A 25,665-nucleotide genomic window follows, 5' to 3' on the forward strand; every position below is an offset into this window, starting at 1 on the left:
AGAGCCAGGCTCACCCGATTTCACTCCGCATGCACCACTGCCCAAATGAACCCAATTGTGGGGAGTGTGTAGTATGTAGCAGGTGCCTAATAAATGCGTCACATGATGCAATCTGAACAGTCCATTCCACATAACAGGCTGACTTGGAAAGTAATGCGTTCCCCATCCCAGGATTTAAAGCATGGCCTGAATTATCAAAGGGCTGGAATGCTGCAAAGAAAATTTAAATCTTACTGGTGGGCCTGCCCGATGTGGCCCAGTGGTTGAGTGTCAATCTATGAATCAGGAGGTCATGGTTCGGTTTCTGGTTGATTAGGGCACATGCCCAGGTTTCGGACTTGATCCCCAGTGGGGGGCATGCAGGAGGCAGCCAATAATTCTCTCTCATCATTGATATTTCTCTCCCTCTCTGAAATTAAAAAATATATATATATATATATAATTTTTTATATATGTGAGCCAAAGAAAGAGCAAAAACAGCCCATAGACATATGTTCACTTTTTAAATTACAACAATTTAAAAATTGCCAAAGTTCACAAAAATGATTGCTAGCTCCAAAAAATAAGATCTGGCAACACGGGCCACAGTCGACCGAGTCCTCGGAAGTTGAGTAGCAGCTTTCTCTGGCCCTTAGCCCTCTCCCTACTGAAAGCATTTCCCACTCTGACTTCCCTTTGTTACTACCTTGTACTTCCAGGCAATTTACTTTGTACCCTAAGCAGAGCTGCTTTGGGTTGAAGGGAAGATGGGGCCTGGAGTCCCCTTCACTGGGGCCCCTGAGGCCGTTTCATAGAACTCTAGAAATTCAGTAAAGTTTCATTCTTTGCCCTGCAAGCCCCCCGATCTTTCCAAAGCCCTCCTTGGGCCTTCCTATTGAAAGAATTCCAAATGTAGTGCCTCACGAAGGGTTAGGTTAAATTACTCATAGAAAGAGCTTGAGGTGTGTGATAGGACATCACCTAAGCATTGTTTATTCACAGCATCAGACATAGCTTTTAGTTCAAAGGATCTACTATCCCCAGCTCTGCCGAAGATAATAACTTCACATGCCAAAAGAGAGCTTATCACGCTGTGTCCTACACCCCTGAAAAGCAAAGTACTGGTATGTTTCAATGTCCACATGTGCACAAGCCCTGACAAATGTTTTCCTCCAATTTTACATGAGTTGTTGACCCATACCTAAAATTCAGCGTGACACATACATGCTGAAGATTTACTAGTAGACAATTCAGAAATGGAAGGAGAGACAATGAGAGATCAATCAGAACTGGGGCTACATTGAGCTCCCACCTAATGGGAGTCTGGAACGCAGTTCGCTTTGGCTAAGGTGCCTTCTCTTTGCCCTTTACAGGATTAGGCATTTTCCCAGTCCCCTTTACTAGTCCAGTCCCTGCCTCACCCAACCTGTAGAACAAGCCTCCTCCCTCCCCCACTCCCTCCACACCAGCTGTAACCCACACTTCTTGCCTCCTACACTTCACGATCGTCTTTCCTTAGTTGATATTAGCATCCATGCCATTGGTGTTTTCTGATCCTCAGATGATGGATATGATGGAAGACATAACATACCCTTGGCACCAGGAAGAGCCCAGCATCCCATCAGCAAATTGGCAGTGCCCACAAGCACATGCTCTGTCACAATATGCTGAGAGCCCGTGGGATGGCCACAGATGACAGTCTCCAAGGAGACACCCCTTCAAATCTGATGCAACGATCATCCTGGCAAACCTACTGGGGCCTTGATCACAGTGTCTTGTCATCTCCTAAGAGTGACCCCCACTAGACAGGGGTCTTTCATGAAAGGGACACTCTAATTTGTTTCCATGCAGAGGGATTTCAGACACACTGTGGAGAACCCCCAAAGAGGGGGGCGGTTCTCAAACTACTTAATGGTGAAACAATTGTCACTGAAAGAGACACCATATCACAGACAAGTTTTTATTACTTTTCCTCCATATAGAACCCCAAATTATAAAAACATCTCTAGCACTAATCAAAGGAACCACCTCCCCAACTGGCCCCTTCCCTCCCTGGGTGGGCTCCGATGGGGGTACTGGAGGGTTGCAGGCCACCTCCCACTGTCCAGTGAATGAGTTCCATATAAAAATAGATCTATAGGGGGTTCCTAAAGAGCCATCAGCTTGCATCACACCAGCACCCGTTCAGGGCTGAGGCCTGGGACCCCTCAGGATTCTGGGACCTCACTCCAGTGGAGGGAGATCTACCCTGGACACCGAAGTCCTGCCCACAGGGGCCACTCTGCAGAACAGCTGCTGGGAGGAAGGGACTTTGACCTTTAGACCTCAACTGATGGAGCTGGAGATGAGGCTCCCCACACCATGTCTTCTCCAAGCTTCCCGGGGGCAGGGGCTAGGGGTGCCGAGCCTGAAGGGCACCAGGCACGGGACCCTCCAGCCCTGTCAAAGGTGGAAGCAATATCTTGGTCTCCCCTAGTACCCCCCGAGTCTCTGAGCTGGGGCAGGTGCCCAGTAAACAGAAAGCAGGTTGAGGGGGTGGGGGTGGGGACCTAAGGAGAAAAGAGCTGGCAGGGCCAGGCCAAAGGCACTGCTGTGAGGCACCATCCCCACCACGGTGCTCCCCAAAGGTGCACTGCGTCTTCCAGCCCCCAGGCTCCTTCTCAGCTCGCCCTTCTGCCTGGGCTCCTATTTTCCTAGGGCCTCAGCCCCTAAGGAAGGACCCTCCCCCACCTTCCAAGCCCGTGAACTTCCAAGTCAGCCTCTCAGCCACGAAGCCCTCCAGACATCCCACCACACACACAATCAAGAGTGTGCAGCTGCCCCTCCAGCCCGCCAGCCAGCCCAAAGGTCTCCCCTGGGGCCCTCGGGCACTGTGTGAAGGCACCCTGGGGGGGCTTCTTGGTGCCTGAACTCATCTCCCCACCTGGCCTAAGCCCTCCAAGGGCCAGCTCTGTGTCTCATTCACCCCTTTGCTCCTTCTCATCCCATCCCACCCCACCCCACACACAGCCAAACCCAGAGAGGCCTGTCAGGAGTAACCTGAAAGACAGCCCCATGGCCCTACCCAGCCCCAGCCGCCTTCCTGACGTACGACAGCCTGGCCTCACGGTCCCCACGACTTTTAGGGAGCCCCTCTGGACAAGGAACTCTGGAGTCAGCCTAGTGCACCTGGTCAGAGGCCTGCAGAAGCCCCAGGGAGGAGGTGCTCTGTGGGAGCTGGGTGGTGGCCAGGGGATGGAGCTCCCCATAGGGGCTCACCTCAGAGTACCCCTGGCTGCCACAGGGCAGGGGTGGTGTCACAGGGCAGGACCAAGGCCTCTCTCCAGAGCCAGCCTCACCCCTGCACAGGGCCCTGTGCCACCTGGTTGTAACGCAGGCCTGGCCCTGACTCCTCCCCGGGCCTCATTTTTCCCCATCTGAACAGTGAGGGTTGGCCCAGCCTGTCAGAGAGAAAGGTCCATCTCCGAGAGTCTCTTCTTCACCATCCCCAAGGCTGGACACAAAGCCCAGGGTCCCCCTGGAGAGAACACATCTCCCCTCCTGCTCATCCAGGGGTCCCGGCCACTGAGTTTATAAAAGGAATGCAAAGTACAAAGGGAGGCTCACGGGGCCTCAGGGGAGCACCAGGACCTCGAGTGGCCCAGCCAGGACCCTTCCCCTCCCCCTGAACTGTCAGCCCAAAAGCAAGGGAAGCAGAAACCAGCTCCAGAGTCTAGGGCCTCGGGGTCCAGCCCCTGAGCTCAGCACCTCCTCTGCTGCCTGCGCCTCGGGGACCAACGTCCAGCCAGGGCTGAGCCAGGGCGCAAGGAGCTGAGGACCCTGCCCTCCAGGGCCCATCAGGACAGGCTTCCAGGCAGCTTGGTCACTCAGGCCTAAAGAGAGCCCAGCAGGGACCCAGGCCACCTGCTGGCCAATGGGCCTGTGGGATACGGGGTAGGTCCCAGCCCCCCATGGATGTGGAGACAGGAGGGCATGAGCCCAGTGATTTGAAACTCTGTCTTCCCTCCCTGCCCAGCCCCACCTCAGTGTCTGAAACCCTGTGCTTCCTCCCTCTTCTCTCGAGGGTCTTCTCCAGGGATGTGACCCTTTTCCCAGGGAGACTGAGTCAGCCAAGGCGCTCAGACTGAGGAAGATGGGACGAGTGCTCACTTCTGCACGGTGGAGCGCAGCTTGCCAGGGTGCTGTCAAGGCGGGGGTCCGCAGCCCACTGGGGTCCCGGCCTGGAAGAGTGGAGGCTGCTCACACCTGCACCCCCTGGCCCTGCAGCTGGAGCACTCGTGCCCGCAGGGCGCTGACCCCACTGAGGAGGGCCTCCCGATGTTCCGCCGACGAGATGCCCAAGCTCACCAGGTCTCTGCGAAGAACAACGGGTCAGACCCAGCCGCTCAAGCCCCCTCCCTCTGTCTGGACAGGGAACAGCCAGAATCAGGACCCGCTAGGCCTCCCGTAGAGGCAGGGGCAGGGCCCTGGGTTCCCCCCACTCACTGAGCAGTCATGGTGGCCACGGCCTCCAGGCTCCCATAGCCAGCTGCCGTGAAGCTGTCCTTGTAGCGGCCCAGGTCCAGGGCCTCCAGCCAGGCGCCCACGGAGCCAAAGGAGGGGAAGGTGGAGAAGGCACGGTCCGCCAGGGGAGTGGGTGGCCTGGGGGCAGAGGAGGGGTGGTCAATCAACAGCAGGATCTGGTGCCCAGCCTGCTCGCTGTCCTGCGGACAGGCCAGCTGTGCAAGGACAGGGAGGCCTGGGCCCAGGGCAGACCTGGCTCACACTGCATGCCACGCATTCTCAGAGCAGGTGAGTGTTCGACAGACTCAGGTGGGTGGGAGTGGGTTGCACCTGAGCCAGCCAAAGGTCCTGGGAGTATCTGGAACAGTCTTGGGGTAGGACACACCTAGGACAGTTTTGGAGGCAACTCATATTTAGGACAACTCGTACTAATTTCACTTATTTTATTTACTGGAATTACAAATCAGTTAGGACTGTTATCACATACACTGAATGGCCAGATTATGATCTCTGAACGCATAATAATCTGGCCACTCAGTGTGTGTGTGTGTGTGTGTGTGTGTGTGTGTGTGTGTGTGTGTGTATATATATATATATATATATATATATGAGGCCCGGTGCATGAATTCATGCATGGGTGGAGTCCGGCCAGCCTGGCCAGGGGGAGGGGACATGGGCGGTTGGCCGGACTGCCTGCTGGTCAAACTCCTGATCGAGGGGAAAATTTGCATATTAGCCTTTTATTATATAATAGGATATACACTGAGTGGCCAGATTATTATGCGTTCAGAGATCATAATAATCTGGCCACTCAGTGTATTTATCCAATGGTCACTGTCTCTGGGATACGTGAGCACAACCCAGGACAAGCAAAAGTGACTAAGATGGATGAAGGTTGCACGTGCCTCAGGCAGCTGGAATATCACATTTATCTGGGACAGCTGCGTGAGCAGTCCTACCTAACAGGTGGGGTAGGAGAGATGGGACTGTTGTACGAGGGGCACGTGGGAGGCCATTCATGGACAGCTGAGAGGTCGCTGAATCTGCTATGGTTGGGGATAGATGGGAATGTACCTGGGACAGGGGGCTGTAGCACACTTCGGGGGATCTGGGTCCTGCACCATCTTGCTCAGGATGCTGTGGATCTGGGAGAACCTGGGCCGCTCACCAGGGTCCTTCTGCCAGCAGTCCAGCATCAGCCGGTGCAGGGGGGAAGGGCAGTTCCTGGGGGGTGGCAGCCGGAAGCCATCTTCCACGGCCTTGATTACCTGGGCCATGGGGTGCGGAGTGCAGAGGGAGGCTTTAGATCCCCCCAACACACACACACACACACACACACACACACACACACACACGAAGACTGGGGTGGCCAGGCAGGACTAGAAGCAAAGAAACAGTGAAGAGGAACCAGGGAACTGAGGGCAGAGGGCAAGAGGATCAGAAGGCAAGGAGCTGGAGCCGAGGTCACTCACGTCCTGGCTGGACATGTCCCAGTAGGGCCGCTCCCCAAACGCCATCACCTCCCACATGACAACACCGAAGCTCCACACGTCGCTGGCAGAGCTGAAGTGGCCGAACTGCAGCGTCTCGGGGGCAGCCCACAGCGCCGGGCTCCGGCCACTCTGCGGGCGGGCAGGCAGGTCAGGGGCAGGGAGGGACACCCAGGTTCCCCACACCACAGGGTCCCAGATCCAGCCCCACCTGCCATCCTCCCAGCTGCACATCTGGGGAAAGCACACAGCTGACCACAAGGCGATGTCCACCCTGGTTTTATCCAGGACCGACTGGTGAGGGGCAGGGTGGGGGGAGTTAGCGTGACCCAGCAGGGAAGGGGGCGGGGGGAGATGGGACCTCTGGGGCAGTTTGATGGAAACAGAGGAGCAGGCTTGCCTCGGGGAAACAAGTCCTCACCATGGTGGTGTAGACAGCCTCTGCTCGGTCCCGAGGCCCCCGCCCAAAGCCGGAAATCTTGCAGATAAGGCCACTGCTGACCAGCACACGGCGGGCAGCCAGGCCCCGGTGAACGTAGCCCATTTCCGACAGATACTTCATGGCTGACGCCAGCCCAGGCAGCAGCCCCAGCAGCTGCCCAGCCACCATCTGGCCCTCATGCCGCTGAGGGAGGAAAGAGATGGAGGCCAGGGCTGCACACTCAACTCCCCTGGTGCTGTGCGACCCCAGGAAAGTCACGTGGCCCTCTCTGTGCTTCAGTCTGCCCTGTCACCCACCAGGTCGGCCTGGCCAGTGGGTACCTTTTCAGGGAACGAGGCCGCTCCAAGTCCCAACAAAGAGAAAATAACGTGGTCATTTCTCCCCCAGGGCCCACAGCACTCACCCTGAGGAAGCTGTCCAGGGCCCCGTGGCTCATGTACTCAGTGACGATCATCAGGGTGCTTCCTGTGCCCGGGGACGTGGACACACACAGGCTAAGATGGCTGCTCCCTCTGGACACAGGCTCCCCTATCGGGGCCCCGACCTGGGCCACGATGCCCAGAACCAAGGCCACACTCCCCTCATCTTGCCACCCTCCTTCAGGACCCAGGGTCCCCTATGCTGAAGAACAAGAGGAGGCGTCTATAGGGGGACAAAGGCCCAGGTCAAGAGCCACAAGTTTGCTAAGAAAAATCACCCAAGGTCCAAGCAGCCCATCCCACAGAGTGTCACCACAAGTCAGAAAGGTCATTCAGGGACAGAGGGGCCACCCTGAGTCAGTGAAGAAAAGCTGAGACCTTCCCCCATGCTGGGCATTTCAGGGGCTCCCTCTCAGTTTAGGGAAGGGCCCTGGGGCACAGGAGCACCCACCTCCCACCTTGTCATCCCCACCTCCATCCTGGTGGAGCACTGGGCCCTACCTCGGGTGACAACGCCCTCCAGCCGCACGACGTGGCTGTGGTCAAACTGACCCAGGGTGAGGGCCTCGGCCAGGAAACTGAGCCTCTGGGAGTCGGAGCAGCCTTCCCGCAGTGTGTGCACAGCCACGGGGAGCCCCTGGCGGCCAGGGAGCTGCAGGCAGCCACAGCACAGCTCCCCAAACCGCCCTGTGGGGAAACAGCACCTCAGACACCCGCTGGAGGCCACTCCCTTGGCCAACCCGGGGAGGGCAGGGTGAGCTGAGGAGAGAGCAACTTCTGGATCATGAGCTGCTTCCTATCTAGGACTCGGAGCTCTCGGGTTCAAATCATGCTAAACTGAGTACCAGCAGAGTGACATGGTTCCATCTCTCTTTCCCTCTCCTGCCTGGTGTCCGTGTGAAAGGGGACTCCTCCCTGCCTGCCTCAAAGAGAGGGCGTGGCATATGCCAGCACATCAAAGGCTTCTCCAGCCCATGTGACTCAGGATGGCGATGGCACCCATTGTGCCACACTGCCACTGTCTGGCTTCTGCCCGGTGAGTCTGGCAACCATGTCAGGGCTTGGTTTCTGGCTCCTGGTGAACGCGGCTGCCTTCCCCAGCACAGGCCAAGGGTGTGTAGACAGGAAGAAAGAGAGTCAGGAGACTGACCATTAGGGGGTGAGCACCTACCAGGAGCCAGGCCTTGGACTGAGCCTGAGAAGTCCCGTATCAGCTCAGTCTGAGGCAGCTGTCATGCCCATTTTACAGATGAGAAAGAGGCTCAGAGCAGAAGAAGGATGTGCCCCTGATCATACAGCTGGTTAGTGATAGAGCGGGGGCTAAAGCTCAGGTATGTCTGGTCCCCAAGCTTACAAAGGCCCCCCTCACTACCCCATGAAGTCCTGGGACTGAATGTCTAGCCGTCTGCCCGTGGCAGTCTGAACAGGCCAGCTCTGAAAGGGCCTTGGGGTGGAGGCAGGCTTACAGAATCAAAGCAGGTGGAGCAGTGCTGGGACTTCCAGAGTGGGTGGGGCTAGGGCAGAGGCGGTACTCCCCAAGGACAAGGCTTCCTGGGTGCCCAGCTTGCCTGCTCCAAGGCTCTTCTCCACTGTGACACTTTTCGCATCCAGCTCCTTGGCAAACAGGTGAACAGCCTGCAGTGGGTCCCCACAGCTCTGGGGGTCCATGAATGTGCGGCGAGTCGGCACTTTGACTGGAACACAGACAAAGGGAGAGGGTCCTGAGGAGAGGGGCTTCCATGGCTAGAGGGTGGGGGTGTGCAGCGGATGCAGGAAGAGGGATGAGGAGTGAAGTAGGGGGTGCCCACCCCACCCCACACCAGGCCCAGACAACTCACAGTGGAAATACAGCTCCTCCTCATCGTGGGCATCCTGACCTCTTTTGCCATAGCTGCAGGGCCTGGGGGTGCAGAGTCATTCCTTGAGCCAGGCTGCCCAGCCCTCCCCATTTCACCAGTGGAAGAGGGGGGAGGGCACCTCTTTGTCCCTTCAAAAGGACAAGGTCTGTGCCCCAGGGGAGGGACCTTCTTATTCAGCTGGTTTGAAAGCTCCTCCCCACAGCACGCAAGTAACCCTAGCGCCAGACCTAATTCCTCACCCCCATCAGCATTCCTAGTTATTTTCACTGAGTCACAGGGCATATTCTTGCCACTCCGGAGGTGCCCAAATCTATACCCCCTGACTTTTAGCTCAAGCTGCCCCCCTGGCTACAGGGGAACAGAACAAACAGGCCTTGCACTCGATGGCAGCTTCCGGTGTAGTCAGGAAAACCAAAACTGCGAGTTCACCACAGCCCACTCACAGGGCCCAGCAAAGGAGAGGGCTGTGCGCTGCGGTGCACAGTGGATGGAAACGACCCCTTCCGGGCCATCAGGACGGCTGCCTGAGACAGAGGCCGCTGGGGAGCGGAGGACTACATCACAACCAACACAGGCTGGCATGCAGGGGCGGGGGGGGGGGGGGTGAAGGCGGGGGAGAGGGGGGCCTTGAGGCTGGGCCTTGCTGGCCCAGATAAAGACTTTGACTTTTACTCCAGATTGGAGGAGAGCCCCTAGGGGATTCTGAGCAAGGGAGTGCTGAGATGCCATTTGCATTTTAGAAAGATCATCCTAGCTGCTGCTGCTGTCCCTGCTGGCAATGGTGGTGGCTCAGACTCTGGGGTGAGAAACGTGAGAGGACTCAAGAGACATGCAGTTGACGGGGAGGCAGAAAGGGAGAGGAAGAAGGCTTGCCCAGCAGAGTTCATGGTGCAGCCATTTACCAAGAAGGGAGGATGAAAAGTTCATGTCGAGACATTTGAGTTCGCAGGGCCTCTGGGATAAGCAGGGAGGATGAGGGTGGTGGTGGGGGGCGGGGAGTTAGTATGTGTGTGTCTGTGTCTGGAGTTTGGAACACAAATTCAGGAGCTGTGAGAACTGGGACTAGGAACAAGTCAGAGGAACCCCTACATTTCGAGATTGGGTAGGGGAGAAGGAAGCCAAAGAGATCACAATGGAACCGCCAGAGAAGTGGGAGGGAAACTGGGGTGGTGATGTCACAGGAACCAAGGAAAGAAAAGCAGCAAGGAGAGAGGCCAGTTACGGCAGGCTGGAGGAAGAGAGATGGTCATGGTTCCACACCAACGGGGAAGGGGAGAAAGGCTGTCTGTCACATAGGAGGAAGTGGTCACAGGGGCGGTTAACAGCATAGGCTCTGGAACCTCACTGCAAGGACTGTCTTCCCAGCTCCTCTACTCAGCGGAAGAGGGGCTGAGTGGCTCAGTTTTCTCTTTAATAAAATCAGGAAATAATCAACCAAAGACCTTGTATGCATATATGCATAACCCATGGACACAGATAATAGGTTGGTGAAGGTCTGGGATGGGGGGCAGGGGCGGGCTGGAGAGGGGCCAATGGAGGAGGAAAGGGAACATATGTAATACTTTCAACAATAAAGATTTAAAAAAGAAAAGACGGCCCCACCTGATAGCACTGTTGCAAAGAGCTTACTAAGCACGCAGTAAATGTTCGCTGTCACGTGGGGGAGAGGGACATTATAAATAGTACGGGTTCCTGAGATGTGAGAGGGAGCGGGCTCAGGGCCTAGGTAGGAAGACTGATCCTGGCTAGGAGGAAGGTACCTCCTCTACAGTGAAAGGAGGGAGGGGAGGACATGAGAGAGGCAGGTGTGTCAACCTGGTTGTGAGAAGATGAGGGGCTAAGGATACAGTTGAAGAGATGGGGGGTTTGGGGGGCGGGCAGCAGAGGTGGCTGAGGGAGCAAGCTGCAGGGACAGGGAGCCTGAAGGGCCAAAGTAGAAATGGGCCAGTATCCCGGGTGATGTCCAGGTCCTTGTCAGGATAAGGAGGAGGGAGGGGGAGGTGAGGGGGAGGTGGAACAGAAGAGAAGGTCCTTGGGAACGAGAAAGTCAAAGAACGGAGAGGCGGGGGGCTGGGAGTGGCCATCCAATGGCTACGCAAGTCACTCAGCATGGTGACAGGACTTCCATGAGTGAGGGGACATCCAGGAGAGGGGGTCGAGATGAAGGGAAGGGGCAAGGTGAGTGGGTGGTGGAGTGGCAGAGGAAATGAGAAGCTTCCACTGGAAGACACCCTCTAGCGACAAGTGGGATGAGCCAGGATAGACCGAGGAGGGGAAGAGGAGGTGAGACCACTGCACAGGGCAAGGGCTGCAGAGGTCTGGAGTGTGCCCTGTGCCCATCGGCACTAGGCCAGCTGGTTCTCCCCACTTCACTGTCGTTTGATTTTGAGCAGGTTATGAAACCCACCCCCTGGCTTGCTCTGCCTGCTCAGTACATCTGTCTCTGAGCCCTCCTGGGCAGTGGCTCCGGCCTGCAGAGTCCTCCCAGGGAGGTGCTCCTCATTCACCTCTCTCCCCTTTCCTTTCTGCCTCCCTGAGCCCCTAAACTCACAGGCAGGACACAGTGCTCTTGGCTCCTGTCCACGGCTGCTTTTCCAATAGGTCCAACATATGAACTTGGAAGCTCTGTGAGGAAGGAGCTCGCTACTCTGGTCCTGCCTTCCTGACCCCCTGCCCGGGCAGAGCTGGCTCCCAGACCCACAGGACAAGGTCCTCTCCCCCTCAGTCACGTTCTGTCATGCCCAATGAATGCTCACTGTCCCTCCAGCCTCAGGCAGTTCGTTCCAGGATGCTGAGATGTGTGGAGATGTGGCTCTCTGGCCAGCACATTTCTCTCCTCTGCTCCCCCAACTGCAGCCCTTTGCATGCAGACTTTCCAACCCCTCACGAGTGCTGAGCTCAGCTCCTCCCCTCCCCACCCCACCCAGACCTGCCTGGGGAGCATGTGCCATGAGGTTTCTGCTGCAAGCAAAAGGCCTGGAATCTTCTCTGAGCTAGATTCCAGAGCCATCTTCCCCTCCTCCCAGCCCCCTTCTCTGCCCTCTCTCCTGCAAGCTTCCTTCTGCTGGGGGCTGGGAGTTTCTGGTTTATCAGTTCCCCTCCCTGTCCTCCTCCCTCCCACACACATACACACAACACAATTTATGCCTTTCTTCCCTTTGCTTGTGTTCAAGGGCCTCAGGACCCCTTGGGGCAGCAGCTGGGGGCCTCGGAGCGCCTCAGGAGAATCCTAATCGCACTGGAGCAGCCACAGCTTGATTCCATCCTCAGTGATGCCTTCTGACATTTAATGAGTTAAGGAGCTAAATCCCCTTCATCCCAGAGCGGCTGAGCTAGCTGCAGTGCTGGCTGCCACAGGAGCAGTGGGTGGGGGCGGGGCCAGGACTAGACTAGCCATGCCTGCATCTGTACAGCAATGTGCTTGCATGTGCAAATCCACGTGTGTGCAAATGCTGGTATAGATACAGGTGCCTGTGAGCACAGGGTCACAACCCACCGGAGGTCAGTCAGGCTCGGACACCTACCTCCTCCAAATGGCCAGCACGCTCATCACAGAGCCCAGGACAAGGAGGGCTGAGATGGTCACCACGGTGACGACAACTGCGGGGCTCTGGTCCCTGGAGCCGGAGGCAGCTGGGAGGAAGAGCAGGAGGTTGAGGCAGGCAGAGCGCCGGGTTCCTGGGGAAGTGTCCTCACGCCACAGAAGGATTCCACAGCACCTTTGCCTCCCAGCAGCAGAGGGATCAAGGCAGTCCCGCCAAACACAACGGCGCCTGCAGCTTCCAGTTCTCCCAGGGCTGGGCACCCCCACTGAAGCCCAGCTCTGAGAGAGAGGCGCAGGGGTCCAGACAGGCAGACCTGGGACTCCCTCTTTGCCTTTCAGATGGGCAATGACAGACTTAAGGTAGCTCTGCAGGGGGAATGACCTCTTGCCTGAGCTCCCCAACCCCAAGCAAGACCATTTGCCACCAATAATAATAAAAGTAAACGTTTAGTGCACAGTTATGCCATTCAAGACACTAGGCCATGTGCCTGAACTGAATGATCCTGTTTCATCATCACAGCCAGCCAGTACGGTACTACTGTCTCCATTTTACAGCTGAGGAAACTGACATTGAGGCAAGTTGTATAACTTGTTCAAGGTCACAGAGCTAATAAATAATGAACCTAAGATTTGAACTTTATTTCAAACCTCTGCTTTGAATTATTTCTCCAAGGGAGAGGCCTAGAGGAGCTCAGGCTCTCAGCCCTATCCACCCATCCACCCATCCACCCATCCACCCATCCACCCATCCACCCATCCACCCATCCACCCATCCACCCATCCATCCATTCAACAGTACGAGGCTGGTGCTGAGGAGAAAGCGATGAATGAGCCAGAGTCCCTGCCCGGGAGGGGTGTACAGACCAGCGGGAAAGAGAGAAACAAAAACTTAACTGTAGAATAAAATAAGAAACAGAGAAAGCTGGGCAGGGCTGAATAGAGGAACAATAATTTCTTCCCAAAGGCTTTGAAGAATATGGCAAAAGTAATGGGTATCATTTCCCAGATTAGGTTACGGGAGAGAGTGCCTTCTGTCTCGGGTGTTCTCTCGCTCATTCACAGTCTCTAAAAGAACCTAGTTGCTGTGTGGTGAGTAGCCCCATGGAGAAGCCCATGAGCCAAGGAACTGCATGCCTCCGCCAAAGAGCCAGCAAGAACCCAAGTAGGGCCCCCAGTTTGGCTCGGTGGATAGAGCGTCAGCCTGCGGACCGAAGGGTCCCGGGTTCGATTCTGGTCAAGGGCACACACCTGGGTTGCGGGCTTGGTCCAACCTGCAGGAGGCAGCTAATCAATGATTCCCTCTCATCATTGATGTTTCTGTCTCTCTCTTCCTCTCCCTTCCTCTCTGAAATCAATAAAACATATATATAAAGAACCCAAGTAGGGAGACAGAGTCTCCCACAGTTAAGCCTTCAGATGAATCACAACCCCAGAGGACACCTTGACTACATTCTTGTGAGAGACCCTGAGTCAAGTGGCACCCAGTTAAGCTGCACCCATACCCTTGACCCACAAAAAAACACGAGATAACAAATTTTTGTTATTTTCAGCTGCTAAGTTTTGGGGGCGATTTGTTATGCAGCAATGGGGCATTGAAGCATGGTCTTTCATCATGAACCTGATCTGGGGTTATAGCTCACTGGAAAAAAATGCTATGCAGGTTGGGAGGCCCAAGCCCCCATAACCAGGGCCACAGCAAAGGATGCGGGGGAGCTGAACAGTATCCACTAACCAAAAAGCACCAGATGAATGGAAGTCACCAGCCCCTTCCGCTAACAGTCCCAGCTCCTGCCCACACCACACTCACTCCAGCCAAATCCATGCGCCTTTGTTCAGATGGCTTCATCTATCCAAAATGCCTTTCCTGCCCATCTCCACACAGTCATGTTCCCCAGCCTTCGAGACATGGCTCTAATCTCCGTTTGCCAGCATCTGGCCAAGGTCTGGCACAGACGGGCATTCAAGCAAGAAGTGCTGTCTCCCTTCCCAGAACTCAAACTCCCTCAACATTTTATCTCCACCTCCCTTTGGGCTCAGAGCTCTTCCCATCTTGGATTAGACTCATGTAGCAGGTTGGGAAGAATTATTATCTTGACAGCTGGTGCCAGAATGCCTCTTAGGGGGAACTGCCTTTGTCCAGGAAAATACTTTCATGAGCTGCTTGGGGTAGATAGAGGTGAGACCCCGAGGACTGGGTTAGCAGCAAGAGAAACAACAAAAGAGGAAGCTAACTGCTCTTTATGCATCCTGAAAGGGGGTTTGGGGGTGCAGGGACGAGGAACCAGGGGAGGCTGGTGAGGGGGGTGGTAGAACAATGCCGTGTAGAAGCAGAGCTGTTTGAGAATCAGCATATCTAATGTCCAGCTTTTGTTTTGTTTTGATAACAGCTCTGTTGAGAAGTTATTCACCACTGAGAATGTACTACTCGCGTTTGGTTGCACTGATTGCTGCGGTGCAACCCCTTCACCGCCCCCAACCTTCAGTGAAGTCTGTTACAATACTTTAAGGTCTAGTGGGGAACATGACAGTGACCCAGGTTTGGGTCCATATCATGCAGAGAGAGAGAAGCAGAATGGGAACAAGAATTTAGCTGTCAGCTCAGCTGGCGTCGCTCAGTAGTTGAGTGTCATGGTTTGATTCCCAGTTAGCGCACATGCCTGGCTTGCCGGCTCAGTCCCCAGTGGGTCAACCCCCAGTGTGGGCGTGCAGGAGGCAGTCGATCAATGATTCTCTCTCACCACTGATGTTTCTATTTCTCTCCTTCTCCCTTCCTCTCTGAAATCAATAAGAATATATTTTTTAAAAAAGAATTAGCGTGCCGAAACCGGTTTGGCTCAGTGGATAGAGCATCGGCCTGCGGACTGAAGGGTCCCGGGTTCGATTCTGGTCAAGGGCATGTACCTTGGTTGCAGGCACATCCCCAGTGGGAGGTGTGCAGGAGGCAGCTGATCGATGTTTCTCTCTCATCGATGTTTCTAGCTCTCTATCCCTCTCCCTTCCTCTCTGTAAAATATCAATAAAATATATTAAAAAAAAAAAAAGAATTAGCGGTCAGAGCAAGAGGTGACCATGAGACTAAAACTCCTCCCAAGGAAAGAGCAAGAATCTTGGGGAGGGCACAGGATGTTTCCACAAGATGTGGGATAGGTCCCGAGAGGCAGGGCGCCACCAGCCGAGACCTGGGGTGCTTGTGACCTCCTTCCCTGGGAGCCCCTCCAGCACAGGCAACCCGTCTAATTCACACCCTGAACAGGTATCAGGTGGGTTCCAAATGCCTTAGTTAATTAGGTTCTCATTAAACTGTACTGCAGGCTCCCTTAATTGCACAGATAACCGCCCCCCTCCAATTTGTCTCCTTGTCCCATCCCCGCCCAGGCCCCCTGGCACAGCTCACTTACCCTCCCCTGGGGTCTGTACTTCAATGCTGGGGTTGAAGCTCTGGGTCTCCCAGGAGGGCCCCGGGGAAGCTGCCCGGATCTGAAAGATGTAGCGAGTAGCTGGCTTCAGGTTGGTGACGGTGACCGCAGGCGCCCCTGTCTTCACTGTGGAGTAAGTCTGCTCGTTCTGACCCTGGGGAGGGACCAAGAAGTGAGGCCTAGACCAAGGGCCAGTCCCAGGCTCCTGGGAGAATGATGGGGGGCAGGAGTAAGGAGGCAGGAGAGCACCCTTAGGAGGAAGAACCTGACTCCAATCATCTCCGGGGGTTCCACAGGTTTCTCCCAAAGCATCCGCAACCCCTTCCTCCACCACAAGTTCCCACCCACACTCGCTAAGGGAAACTTTAGGGAAGGGGCTCTTCCTTCGCAGGGGTGACAGGATGACGGGCACCAGGGCCTGGCAGTCCAGGGGGGTGAGCTGGGCCTGCTGCCTCTGAGGAAAGAATAAGAAAATGAGCCCTGACACCTGCCCAGTCCTTGTTGCTCACATAGCCTTTTCTTCCCCTTGTCATCTGATTTTCACAACTGCCCTGCAAGGCACAGGACAGGAGGAATCATCTTTTTGAGATAAGGAAATTGAGCTCAGAGGGTAGAGGGGCTCCCTCCACCTTCCTGTTCAACATACCACTCCCCCAACTCACAGCTCCCAATAACTTCCGGTATTCAAAACCCATTATGAGATTCAGCAAAGAAGTTCCTCCAGCGAGGAGGAGCCCGAAGCTCTGACACAGGCAGTGCTGGTTGAAAGCAAGGCTTCACAGCAATGAAGATGTGTGCACCACGTGGGAAACAGTTTAACAGTAGAGTACGTGTCAGATTTAAAGACAACACAGCTATGGGGAAGAGAGATAGTGGATCGGGAGGCAAGTCCATTTGTCAAATCATGGCAGGACTGCAACCATGGATTGACAACAGACACAAGAGGTGAGCAAAAAATCAGCAAGAGTATCCTATCAGGATCAATAGGCTATAGGCCTTTACAATAAGAAGTGCTGTATATATAATGTCAGCTCAGGTTTCAGTGCCAAATGGATTGCAGAAAAGATTCTGGTTTGGCTGTCAGAACTATAGATGAAGGACTATAAATCTATCCACAGATCATATCCTGTTGCTGTCCAGGGGCAGTCTCCTTAGCATGGCGTCAGTGGAAAATCTCATGTGATCTTCTTTATACTACCCATGCCTTCTTCTCTTATCGAATCATAAAAGTTACATAAGGCTACTTTAATTTTCTGTGTTTTCTAAGTCCCTACAGTAAATATATATTTAAAATTAAATGCATTAAAATTTCGGTTGAAATTTTATAAAGCTGGGACAGTAGGATGTCCTCACCTAGTGTGTGTGTGTGTGTGTGTGTGTGTGTGTGTGTAGGGGGGTTGACGTGCTGAAAACTTAACTTTGATTTTGCTTTTCACTGCTGTAGCATGAAGTTCTCCCGTCTGCGGGTACCTCATTAGGAAGAGTGGAAGGAATTCCCTCCTGTCCATCAACCTCCTCTTCCTCTCCCCGCCCTTGACCCTCACAAAAGTAAACAGGCCTCTGTGTACTACCATCTTGCTAAGGTAATGGCAGGACACTGGTTTCAAGTGGTAAAAGCCAAGTTCCACAGGAATGGGTGTGTGAGGGGGGGTGGGGGGGAGGTGGCTGCCTCATCTCAGGCTGGCATAACGCCTCTAAGGCAGCAGGATCTCAGAGAATGACCCCCTGGGGCTTGGAATGGTTGGTAACTAATTGTGATGGTGTTTAGAGCCCAGATTGCTTAGCAAGGAGGGGGTGAAGTTGGGATCTACATAAGCAAAGCTGCGTGGACCAGCAGGGCCACTGTATATTTTTTATTATTATTTTTAAATGATGTTACATATCCTTTATGTCAGTACAATTATGATAATAATCCATCCATTCCCTGTTCCGGAGAGCTGATTGTTAAACACTTACCAGCACACCTCAGAGCCTTAGCAGGCCACCTGACCTACCCATGTAGGTCAGGTGGCCCTGAGACAATCATGCATTTTTGTAAAATTTGAAATAATATAATATTTCTGCATTATTTTTTTTTAAGGATTGTAAACTGTATGTCTACGATTCGGGTACACAAAACCTGGATCAGCCCGCAGAGAAAGTGCTTTGTCAACTGTAAACATCAGACAAAAGTGGTGAAGATGGAGATGACGGCTAGTGGTGAAGGGAGGCCTGAGGGAAAGAGGAAGAGCAGGGGAGTCCACCGTGAGCTGGGGCCAGGAAGAAACTCCGGCCAGAAGGCCACTCAGGAGGCCAGTGGGTATGTTTAGAAAGAAAGAAGGATTTTGCTGGGAAAAGATTGTGAAGAAGAGGAAACGATGGGCCAGGGCACAGACTGCAGCTGGGAATGCAGAGCCAGGTGCCTCCCGGACCCTGACCCACCTTCTCATAGTAGCGGATCTCGTATTCTGTGCCATTGGCCCCAGCGGCTCCAGCAGGGATGGGCTCCCGCCATGACAGGGACACGCTCTGGGGTTCCACTCGGTCCCTGCGAATCTCATCCTCATCCCAGGGCCCTGAAAGAAAGGAATGTGGATTTTTCCACCCTATCTGACTGCAGGGCAGGGTCAGGGGGCTGGAAGGGTCGGGCCTGTGAGGACTGGGGGTGGGGCTGGGGAAGGCTGAGGGGCGTGGCCCAATGGCTGTGGGTGGGGGCAATGGGCTCCAGCAGGGTAAACAGGATCCAGCAGGGGCAATGGGCTCCAGAGGGGCAGAGTCTCCGAAGCCAGAGGCAAGCGAGGCCCCCAGTCACTCCACACCCTGCTCTCTACTTCCGTGACTCCTATGGGAAAAAGTGCCAGGCCTCCTGCTGCTTGCCCATCCCCTATACTCCAGCACCCCTCCTGGTGGTAGGTTCTAATCCCCTAGGCCCATGGTCGGCAAACTGAGGCTCACGAGCCACATGCGGCTCTTTGGCCCCTTGAGTGTGGCTCTTCCACAAAATACCATGGCCTGGGCATGTCTATTTTGAAGAAGTGGTGTTAGAAGAAGTTTAAGTTTAAAGAATTTGGCTCTCAAAAGAAATTTCAATTGTTGTACTGTTGATATTTGGCTCTGTTGACTAATGAGTTTGCCGACCACTGCCCTAGGCTCTTCCTAATTTTTCTGTGGTTTAGAGACATTAGAGAGTATAAGAGGCAGGAAGACCAGCTATTTAACTATTCTAATGATCTGGTTAAGAGGTAATATACTCAACACACACAAAATAAAAGGAAACTATTTCAACACAATAAAAACCAATATGAAAAGACCTCAGCCGACATATTACTCAACAGTGAAAGGTTGAAAGCTTTCCCTCTAAAATCAGGAACAAGACAAGGATGTCCGCTCTTGCCACTTGGATTCAACATAATATTGGAAGTCATGGCCAGAGCAATTAGGCAAAAAATAAAAGAAATTCAGATTGGAAAGGAAGAAGTAAAATTATCTCTGTCTGCAGGTGACATGATCTTATATAAAGAAAATCCTAATAATTTCACACACACGCAAAAAAGAAAACAAAAAACACCTGTTAGAACTAATTAACAAATACAGCAAAGTTGCAGGATACAAAATCAACACACAAAAAATCAGTTGCATTATACACTAACAGTGGACAGTCTAAAAAAATTAAGAAAATAAGTTCATTTACAATAACATTAAAAATAATAAAATACTCAAGAATAAACTTAATGTTGATGGACAGCAAAAAAAAAAAAAAAAAAAGAACAGGTACTAATGCCTAAACCAAAGCAGAAACCACCAGGTTACTGGGGAAAGATCATGACTTGACTTCAGTGTGTGGAGCCAAGGCGTTTCCAAGAGCAGGTGCTGGAAAGGCAGCTGGGTAAGTGGTTCAGGGCTCATGAAAGGTGTCTTCGAGGAAGATGGAGATCCAAGAGCCATGGGAAAGTGACTGGATGAAACTGCCCAGCAAGAGAGGAGGAAACGCTTTTAGGAAATAACCCAGAGACACAACATTTAAGAGGCAGGCAAAGAGGGGACTGAAGAGGAGGAGCCAGAGAGGTAGGAGGAAAACCAAGAGCCAGCGGCGTCACAGAAGCCCTGGGAGAACACTGAAGAAGCTTCTCTCCTGACACCCCCCGTCATTAGCTCTGTGTCCACCAGCCAGAGCCCACTGTCTCCATTTTCATATGCGGAACGGAGACAGTGATGACACTGCACAGGCTGGCTGTGAGGATTTTACGAAATAACTCGTGGCCCGGTGCATGAAATTCGTGCACATTAAAAGGGGGTTAATTAGAGGAAATAATTTAATATTGCTATTTGCCCTTTCTCTATAATAGAAGTGTCAGAGATGAAAGAAAATTAGTAAAATGTATATGAAAGCCTTCCCCCTGTCAGAGTCTGGGGCACACCACAGGACCCAGAGTCAAGTCCCTGCCTACCCACATGCACCTCAAAATCGCGTGAGACCCAGACCTGGCCGGCCACCCCCCCCAACATTGGGCTAGATCCAGACCTGGCTAGTCCCACCCTTGTCAAGCCCCGCCGGGCAGGGAATGTAGCCTCAGGGCCCCTGGCCCCATGCCAGGATGGGGGGCATGGCCTGAGGTCCCCAGCCCAGATTGGGGTGGGGAGGCGTGCCTTGAGGTCCCCCGTCAAGCCCCGCCAGGTGTGGGACATGGCCCGAGATCCTCTGTCAAGCCCCGCTGGGTGGGGGCATGGCCTGAGGTCCCCTGTCAAGCCCCACCAGGCGGGGGGAAGGGGGCCGCGCAGCCTCAGGTCCCCTGTCAAGCCCCATCGGCAGAGGGGTGCAGCCTCAGGTCCCCCCTGGGCAGGGGACATGGCCTGAGTTCCCCCTACCCAGCACTGGGGGTGCACCTTGAGGTCCCCTGTCAAGCCCCACCAGGCAGGGGGGTGCAGCCTCAGGTCCCCTGGCTTGGTGCTGGGGCAGGGAGTGCAGCCTGAGGTCCCCCAGCCTGGTGCCGTGGTGGGGGGGCATGGCCTGAAGTCCCCTGTCAAGCCCCACCTGGTGGGGGGCGTGGCCTGAGGTCCCCTGGCCTGGCACTGGGGCCAGGGGAGCAGCCTGAGATCCCCTAGCCCAGCACCAGGACGGGAAGCACACCTTGAGGTCCCCTGTCAAGCCCTGCTGGGTGGGGGGTGTGGTCTGAGGTCCCCTGTCAAGCCCCACGGGGGCCGGGGAGGGCGTAGCCACAGGTCCCTGCTGATTGCTTGTTAAGGCTCCTTATGGGAACTTGGCCTCAGCTGTGGGTGCAGCCATCTTTGTGACGGAGTGATGGTTAATTAGCATATTCCCTCTTTATTAGATAGGATGATATGAAGAGCATAAGCACAGTGCCAACACAGTTTGCTAACAAGAGGGGCCAGCGGTCAGCAGTGTCACATGCTGCGAAGAGACAGGGGTAAGATGATGATCCCAAGTGCCCTTTGGCGTTCACACTGTGTAGGTTTCTAGTGGCTTCAAGGGGTTAAAGGGAAGGTGATGTCAGGTGGTGAGGGGCCCAGGAAGTGGAGGCAGGGCAGATGTAGCTCACTCTTTGAAAAGTGTGTTAGCGTGGCTTCCAGTTTTAAATGGTATCCATCTAGCAGCCCCACCTCCAGTTTTTCTCAAATTTCAGTTAAATCCCTGGCTGGTTCAGTTCAGTGGTTAGGCATCGGCCCGGGGACCTAAGGGGTTGCAGGTTCAACTACCAGTCAAGGGCAGGTACCTGGGTTGCAGGTTCAATCCCTGGCCCTGGTCGGGGCACATGCCAGAGGCAACCAATCGATGTGTCTCTCTCACCTGGATGTTTCTCCCCCTCCTCCCTCCCTTTCACTCCCTCTTAAAAAAAAAAAAAAAAAAAAAAAGTCAATGGAAAAAATATCCTAGGATGAGGATTTAAAAAAAATTTTTTTTTCCCCGTTAAAACAGGGATATAGCCCTAGCCGGTTTGGCTCACTGATAGAGCGTCAGCCTGGGGACTGAAAGGTCCCAGGTTCGATTCCGATCAAGGGCATGTGCCTTGGTTTCAGGCACATCCACAGTGGGGGGTGTGCAGAAGGCAGCTGATGGATGCTTCTCTCTCATTGATGTTTCTGGCTCTCTGTCCTTCTCCCTTCCTCTCGGTAAAAAATCAATTAAAAAAAATTAAAAAGAACAACAGGGATACAGAAGGAGTCAAAAACCCAGAACAGCACCATAAACTACTCTTGACAGCTGATGGCCAGAATGGGGGCAGGGAAGGGGAAGTGGAGTGGCACATTTCTACCTGTGATAAAGCCAGTGGAACTAGATTGAAAAGTGCAATTGTAGTGAACCCCAGGCTAAGCTGCCCACAGAGTGACATTGCCTCTCATCCTAAAAATAATTTGAGAGGTCCTGTATCCTTCCTCACAATGTCTGGCCCTTAAAAAATAGCAAGGTCTTTGTCAACTGGACAATGCACAACCATCACTCGACTACACAGCTGCTTTCAGGAAAAGTGCTCTTCCTTATCCCAGGGAGTGCCTCTCAGCCTGAACCCGGTTGGAGACAGCAGCTCCCAGAAAAGACGTGGCGCAAAGGGGAGCGAGGGATGAAGTGTCCTAGGAGGTGGCACAGTCCCTTGCAGATACAGAGGATGGCACAGATAGAAAGGGGCGAGGAATGTCACTTTTTAAAACTACATTTGTTGAAAGCGTCAGATGGACAGGATATAGCGGTAAGAGAAGGTTCCCTTTCAGCCCCATAGAGATACGTTAGATGAGAGCCTGATAAATCCTGAGAATGGAGCTAAAAACTGAGCCCAGGCACCTGCTCTCCGCTGCAGATGTGTGATGAGATTCATCTGCATCAAGTGGGGCCAAGAGTGCAGCAGACACTGTTGGAAACCTGTTCAACAGCCACGTCCCCCTTCCCTGATGGCGGAGCACAGTTTTTGACTCAGGATCTATTGTCTCCCCCTCGATGATGCAGGTTAATTCTGATTGTTCTAACACATCTGTGTGCACTCATTCCCTTTGCCAATGATTGCTTTAGGGTTGGGCTTGCAAACCGGTTCTGGCCAACAAAAGGAGCAATCAGCTAAGAAGAGGAGGGATTCTGGAAAAGGTTTCTTGTTCTTAAAAAGATGCCTACAAGGAAGAAGCAGTTCCTTTTCTGCTCTGGATGGCAAGGATGTGATTTCTGGAGCCAACTTTCCACCATGAAGGAGCCAGCCTATGTGATAAGGACGTCAGAATGGAAAGATGGAAAGAACCGGGTCCTTGAGGACACTGCGGAGCTGCTGATTACCCAGGCTTTAACTCTACTCTTTTTAGGTAAACTCAGAAATCATTCTAATCAAATGTCAGATGGATTGAGATTTATTGTACTTGCAGCTGAAAGTCTCACAATCAAAGGACAATTCACACGTCTCGGGTTTTGTTGTTTTTCAAACATCAGCTTTTTTATTGTTCAAGAACAAGTAAACAGAAAACACCAAGAAATTGGGCATATGAAAATACTTCTGACTAAGCAAACGGAAATATTTCTGAAAACTCAGGAGAGGCAGATCTTTAAGAGTGGTTTAGTATGACAGAAGAACAAGTAAGGAGGTCCTTTGGCCTCTTCAAGAAGGTGAAAGAAACACAGACTTCACAAAGTAGAAGCAGAAGGCCACGAGGAGAAAACAGGTGGAGAAGAAAAGCAGCAAGACAAGATAGAAGTGGTGATATTGTGCCCTGGCTGGTTTGGCTCAGTGTATAGAGCATCGGCCTGGGGACTGAAGGGTCCCAGGTTCAATTCCAGTCGGGGGCACATGCCCGGGTTGTGGGCTCGATCCCCATTGGGGGGCGTGCAGGAGGCGACCGATCAGTGATTCTCTCTCATCATTGATGTTTCTCTCTCTCTCTCTCTCTCTCTCTCTCTCTCTCTCTCTCTCTCTCCCCTTCCTCTCTGAAATTAATAAAAATATATTTTTTTAAAAGTGGTGATATTGCAAAAGGTTTGTGGAGAAACTAAAAGCACTTTAGCAAAAAGAAAATTCATTACAAATACTGTATAAGGGATTTTAACAAAATCACAAGCAGAATGGGAAAACAAACCTCTCAATCTTTGGAACACCAAGTACACAACTAGAAGAAAATAGACTTGGAAAAAAAAGCATATATATATATATATATATATATATATATATATATATATATAGAGAGAGAGAGAGAGAGAGAGAGAGAGAGAGAGAGAAACACTACAGAACAAAAATACTACACTTTTTTTTCACCAAAAATCTACTAATACTGTTCAATGAATTCAGCAAAGTAGCATGATACAAAAAAAATTCAGAAATCAGCTCCATTTTTATACAACAATAATGAACTATCAGAAAGAGAAACAAAGAAAGCAATCCTATTTACAATTGCATTAAGAAAAAAATATTAATATTAATATTCCTGACCGGGGTGGATTAGTTGGTTGAGCATCATCCCACGCATTGAGAGGTTGCCAGTTCCGTTCCCATCAGGACACATGCCCTCTTGCAGGCTGGATCCCCAGTAGGGGGTATGCAGAAGTCAGCTGATTTATGGTTCTCTCTCATTAATGTTTCTCTCTTCCCTGTTTCTCACTCTCTCAAATCAATAAAAACATATTAAAAAAAATAAAAATACCTAGGAATAAATTTAACCAAGGAGGTAAAAGATCTATATTCGCAAAATTATAAGACCTTGAAGAAATTTAAAAAGATACAAGTAGCCCTGACCAGTTTGGCTCAGTAGATAGAGCGTCGGCCTGAGGACTGAAAGGTACCAGGTTCGATTCCGGTCAAGGGTATGTACCTTGGTTGCGGGCACATCCCCAGTAGTAGGTGTGCAGGAGACAGCTGATCGATGTTTCTCTCTCATCGATGTTTCTAACTCTCTCTCCCTCTCCCTTCCTCTCTGTAAAAAATCAATAAAATATATATTTAAAAAAAGATACAAATAAATGGAAGCATATATCATGCTCATGGATAGGAAGAATTAACATCATTAAAATGTACATATATTCAAAATAATCTATAGTTTCAACACAATCCCTATCAAAACACCAAAAATGGCATCTTTCACAAAACTAGAACAAATAATCCAAAAACTTATAAGGAACCACAAGAGACCCAGAATAGCCGCAACAAAATTTATAAAGAACTCATACTACTCAACACAACCCCCGCCCCCACCCAAACAATTCAATTAAAAAATGGGCAGCCCTAGCCGGTTTGGCTCAGTGGATAGAGCGTCGGCCTGCGGACTGAAGGGTCCCAGGTTCGATTCAGTCAAGGGCACATGCCCGGGTTGTGGGCTCGATCCCCAGTAGGGGGTGTGCAGGAGGCAGCCAATTGGTGATTCTCTCTTATCATTGATGTTTCTCTCTCTCTCTCCCTCTCCCTTCCTCTCTGAAATCAATAAAAATATATTTAAAAAAGAAGCAACCAATAAATGCATAAATAAGTGGAACAACAAATTGATGTTTCTCTCTCCATTTCTCTCTATAAAATCAATTTAAAAAAATTTAAGGGGAGAAACCAAGATGGCGGCATAGGTAAACACCTAAACTGCTGCCTCGCACAACAATTTCAAAACTACAACTAAAAGACAGAACGGACACCATCCAGAACCACAGGAAAGCAGGCTGAGTGAAAATTCTACAACTAGAAGGAAGGAGAAAAGCTCACAGAGAATTGGAGGTACGGCAAAGGGGCTTTGTGCGCGCAGAGAGGAAGGGCGGCTGAGAGCCTGGCTGACTTTCTCTGGCGGAAGGGGGAAGGAAGCCTCCGACCGCACTGAACCCCAGTTCTGACTGCACTGAACCCCAGTTCCGGGCGAACCCCTGGGGACCCACGCTCTTACGGGGGGAGTCTGGACTCTCGGGCGGAGACTCGAGCTGGGAAAGGCAGAAGTCTGAAGGCGCACGCGGGCCGGTGCGCACAAAGGCTGCGGGGGTTGCCACAGGCTTTCCCTAGTGGAGGGGAGTCAGAGGATTCTGACTGCACTGAGCCCCAGTTCTGACTGCAGTGAACCCCGGTTCCAGGCGAGCC

The 25,665-nt window shown here is 52.5% G+C and overlaps 1 protein-coding gene across 4 annotated transcripts in view; it reads right to left on the bottom strand.

Moving 5' to 3' along the window:
- Nucleotides 1-1,139: 1,139 nt before the first annotated feature.
- EPHA10 (EPH receptor A10) overlaps nt 1,140-25,665 on the bottom strand; it is a 39,634-nt gene continuing 15,108 nt past the window's right edge. For 2 of the 4 annotated variants that reach the window (XM_080657441.1, XM_080657439.1), the window contains 12 exons: nt 18,074-18,207; nt 15,635-15,806; nt 12,217-12,325; nt 8,672-8,733; nt 8,402-8,527; nt 7,335-7,520; nt 6,818-6,879; nt 6,394-6,597; nt 5,955-6,104; nt 5,557-5,750; nt 4,465-4,620; nt 1,140-4,333 (listed from right to left, as the gene is read on the bottom strand). In XM_080657441.1, the coding sequence (XP_080513567.1) occupies nt 4,219-4,333; nt 4,465-4,620; nt 5,557-5,750; nt 5,955-6,104; nt 6,394-6,597; nt 6,818-6,879; nt 7,335-7,520; nt 8,402-8,527; nt 8,672-8,733; nt 12,217-12,325; nt 15,635-15,806; nt 18,074-18,207 (1,670 nt within the window). In that variant the 3' untranslated portion in view covers nt 1,140-4,218. The remainder of the gene's footprint in view (nt 4,334-4,464; nt 4,621-5,556; nt 5,751-5,954; nt 6,105-6,393; nt 6,598-6,817; nt 6,880-7,334; nt 7,521-8,401; nt 8,528-8,671; nt 8,734-12,216; nt 12,326-15,634; nt 15,807-18,073; nt 18,208-25,665) is intronic. The other 2 variants (XM_080657440.1, XM_080657442.1) reach the window with 2 other exon arrangements.

Source organism: Plecotus auritus, assembly GCF_963455305.1.
Source record: "Plecotus auritus genome assembly, chromosome: 2".
In the NCBI taxonomy this organism is placed as follows: Eukaryota; Metazoa; Chordata; class Mammalia; order Chiroptera; family Vespertilionidae; genus Plecotus; species Plecotus auritus.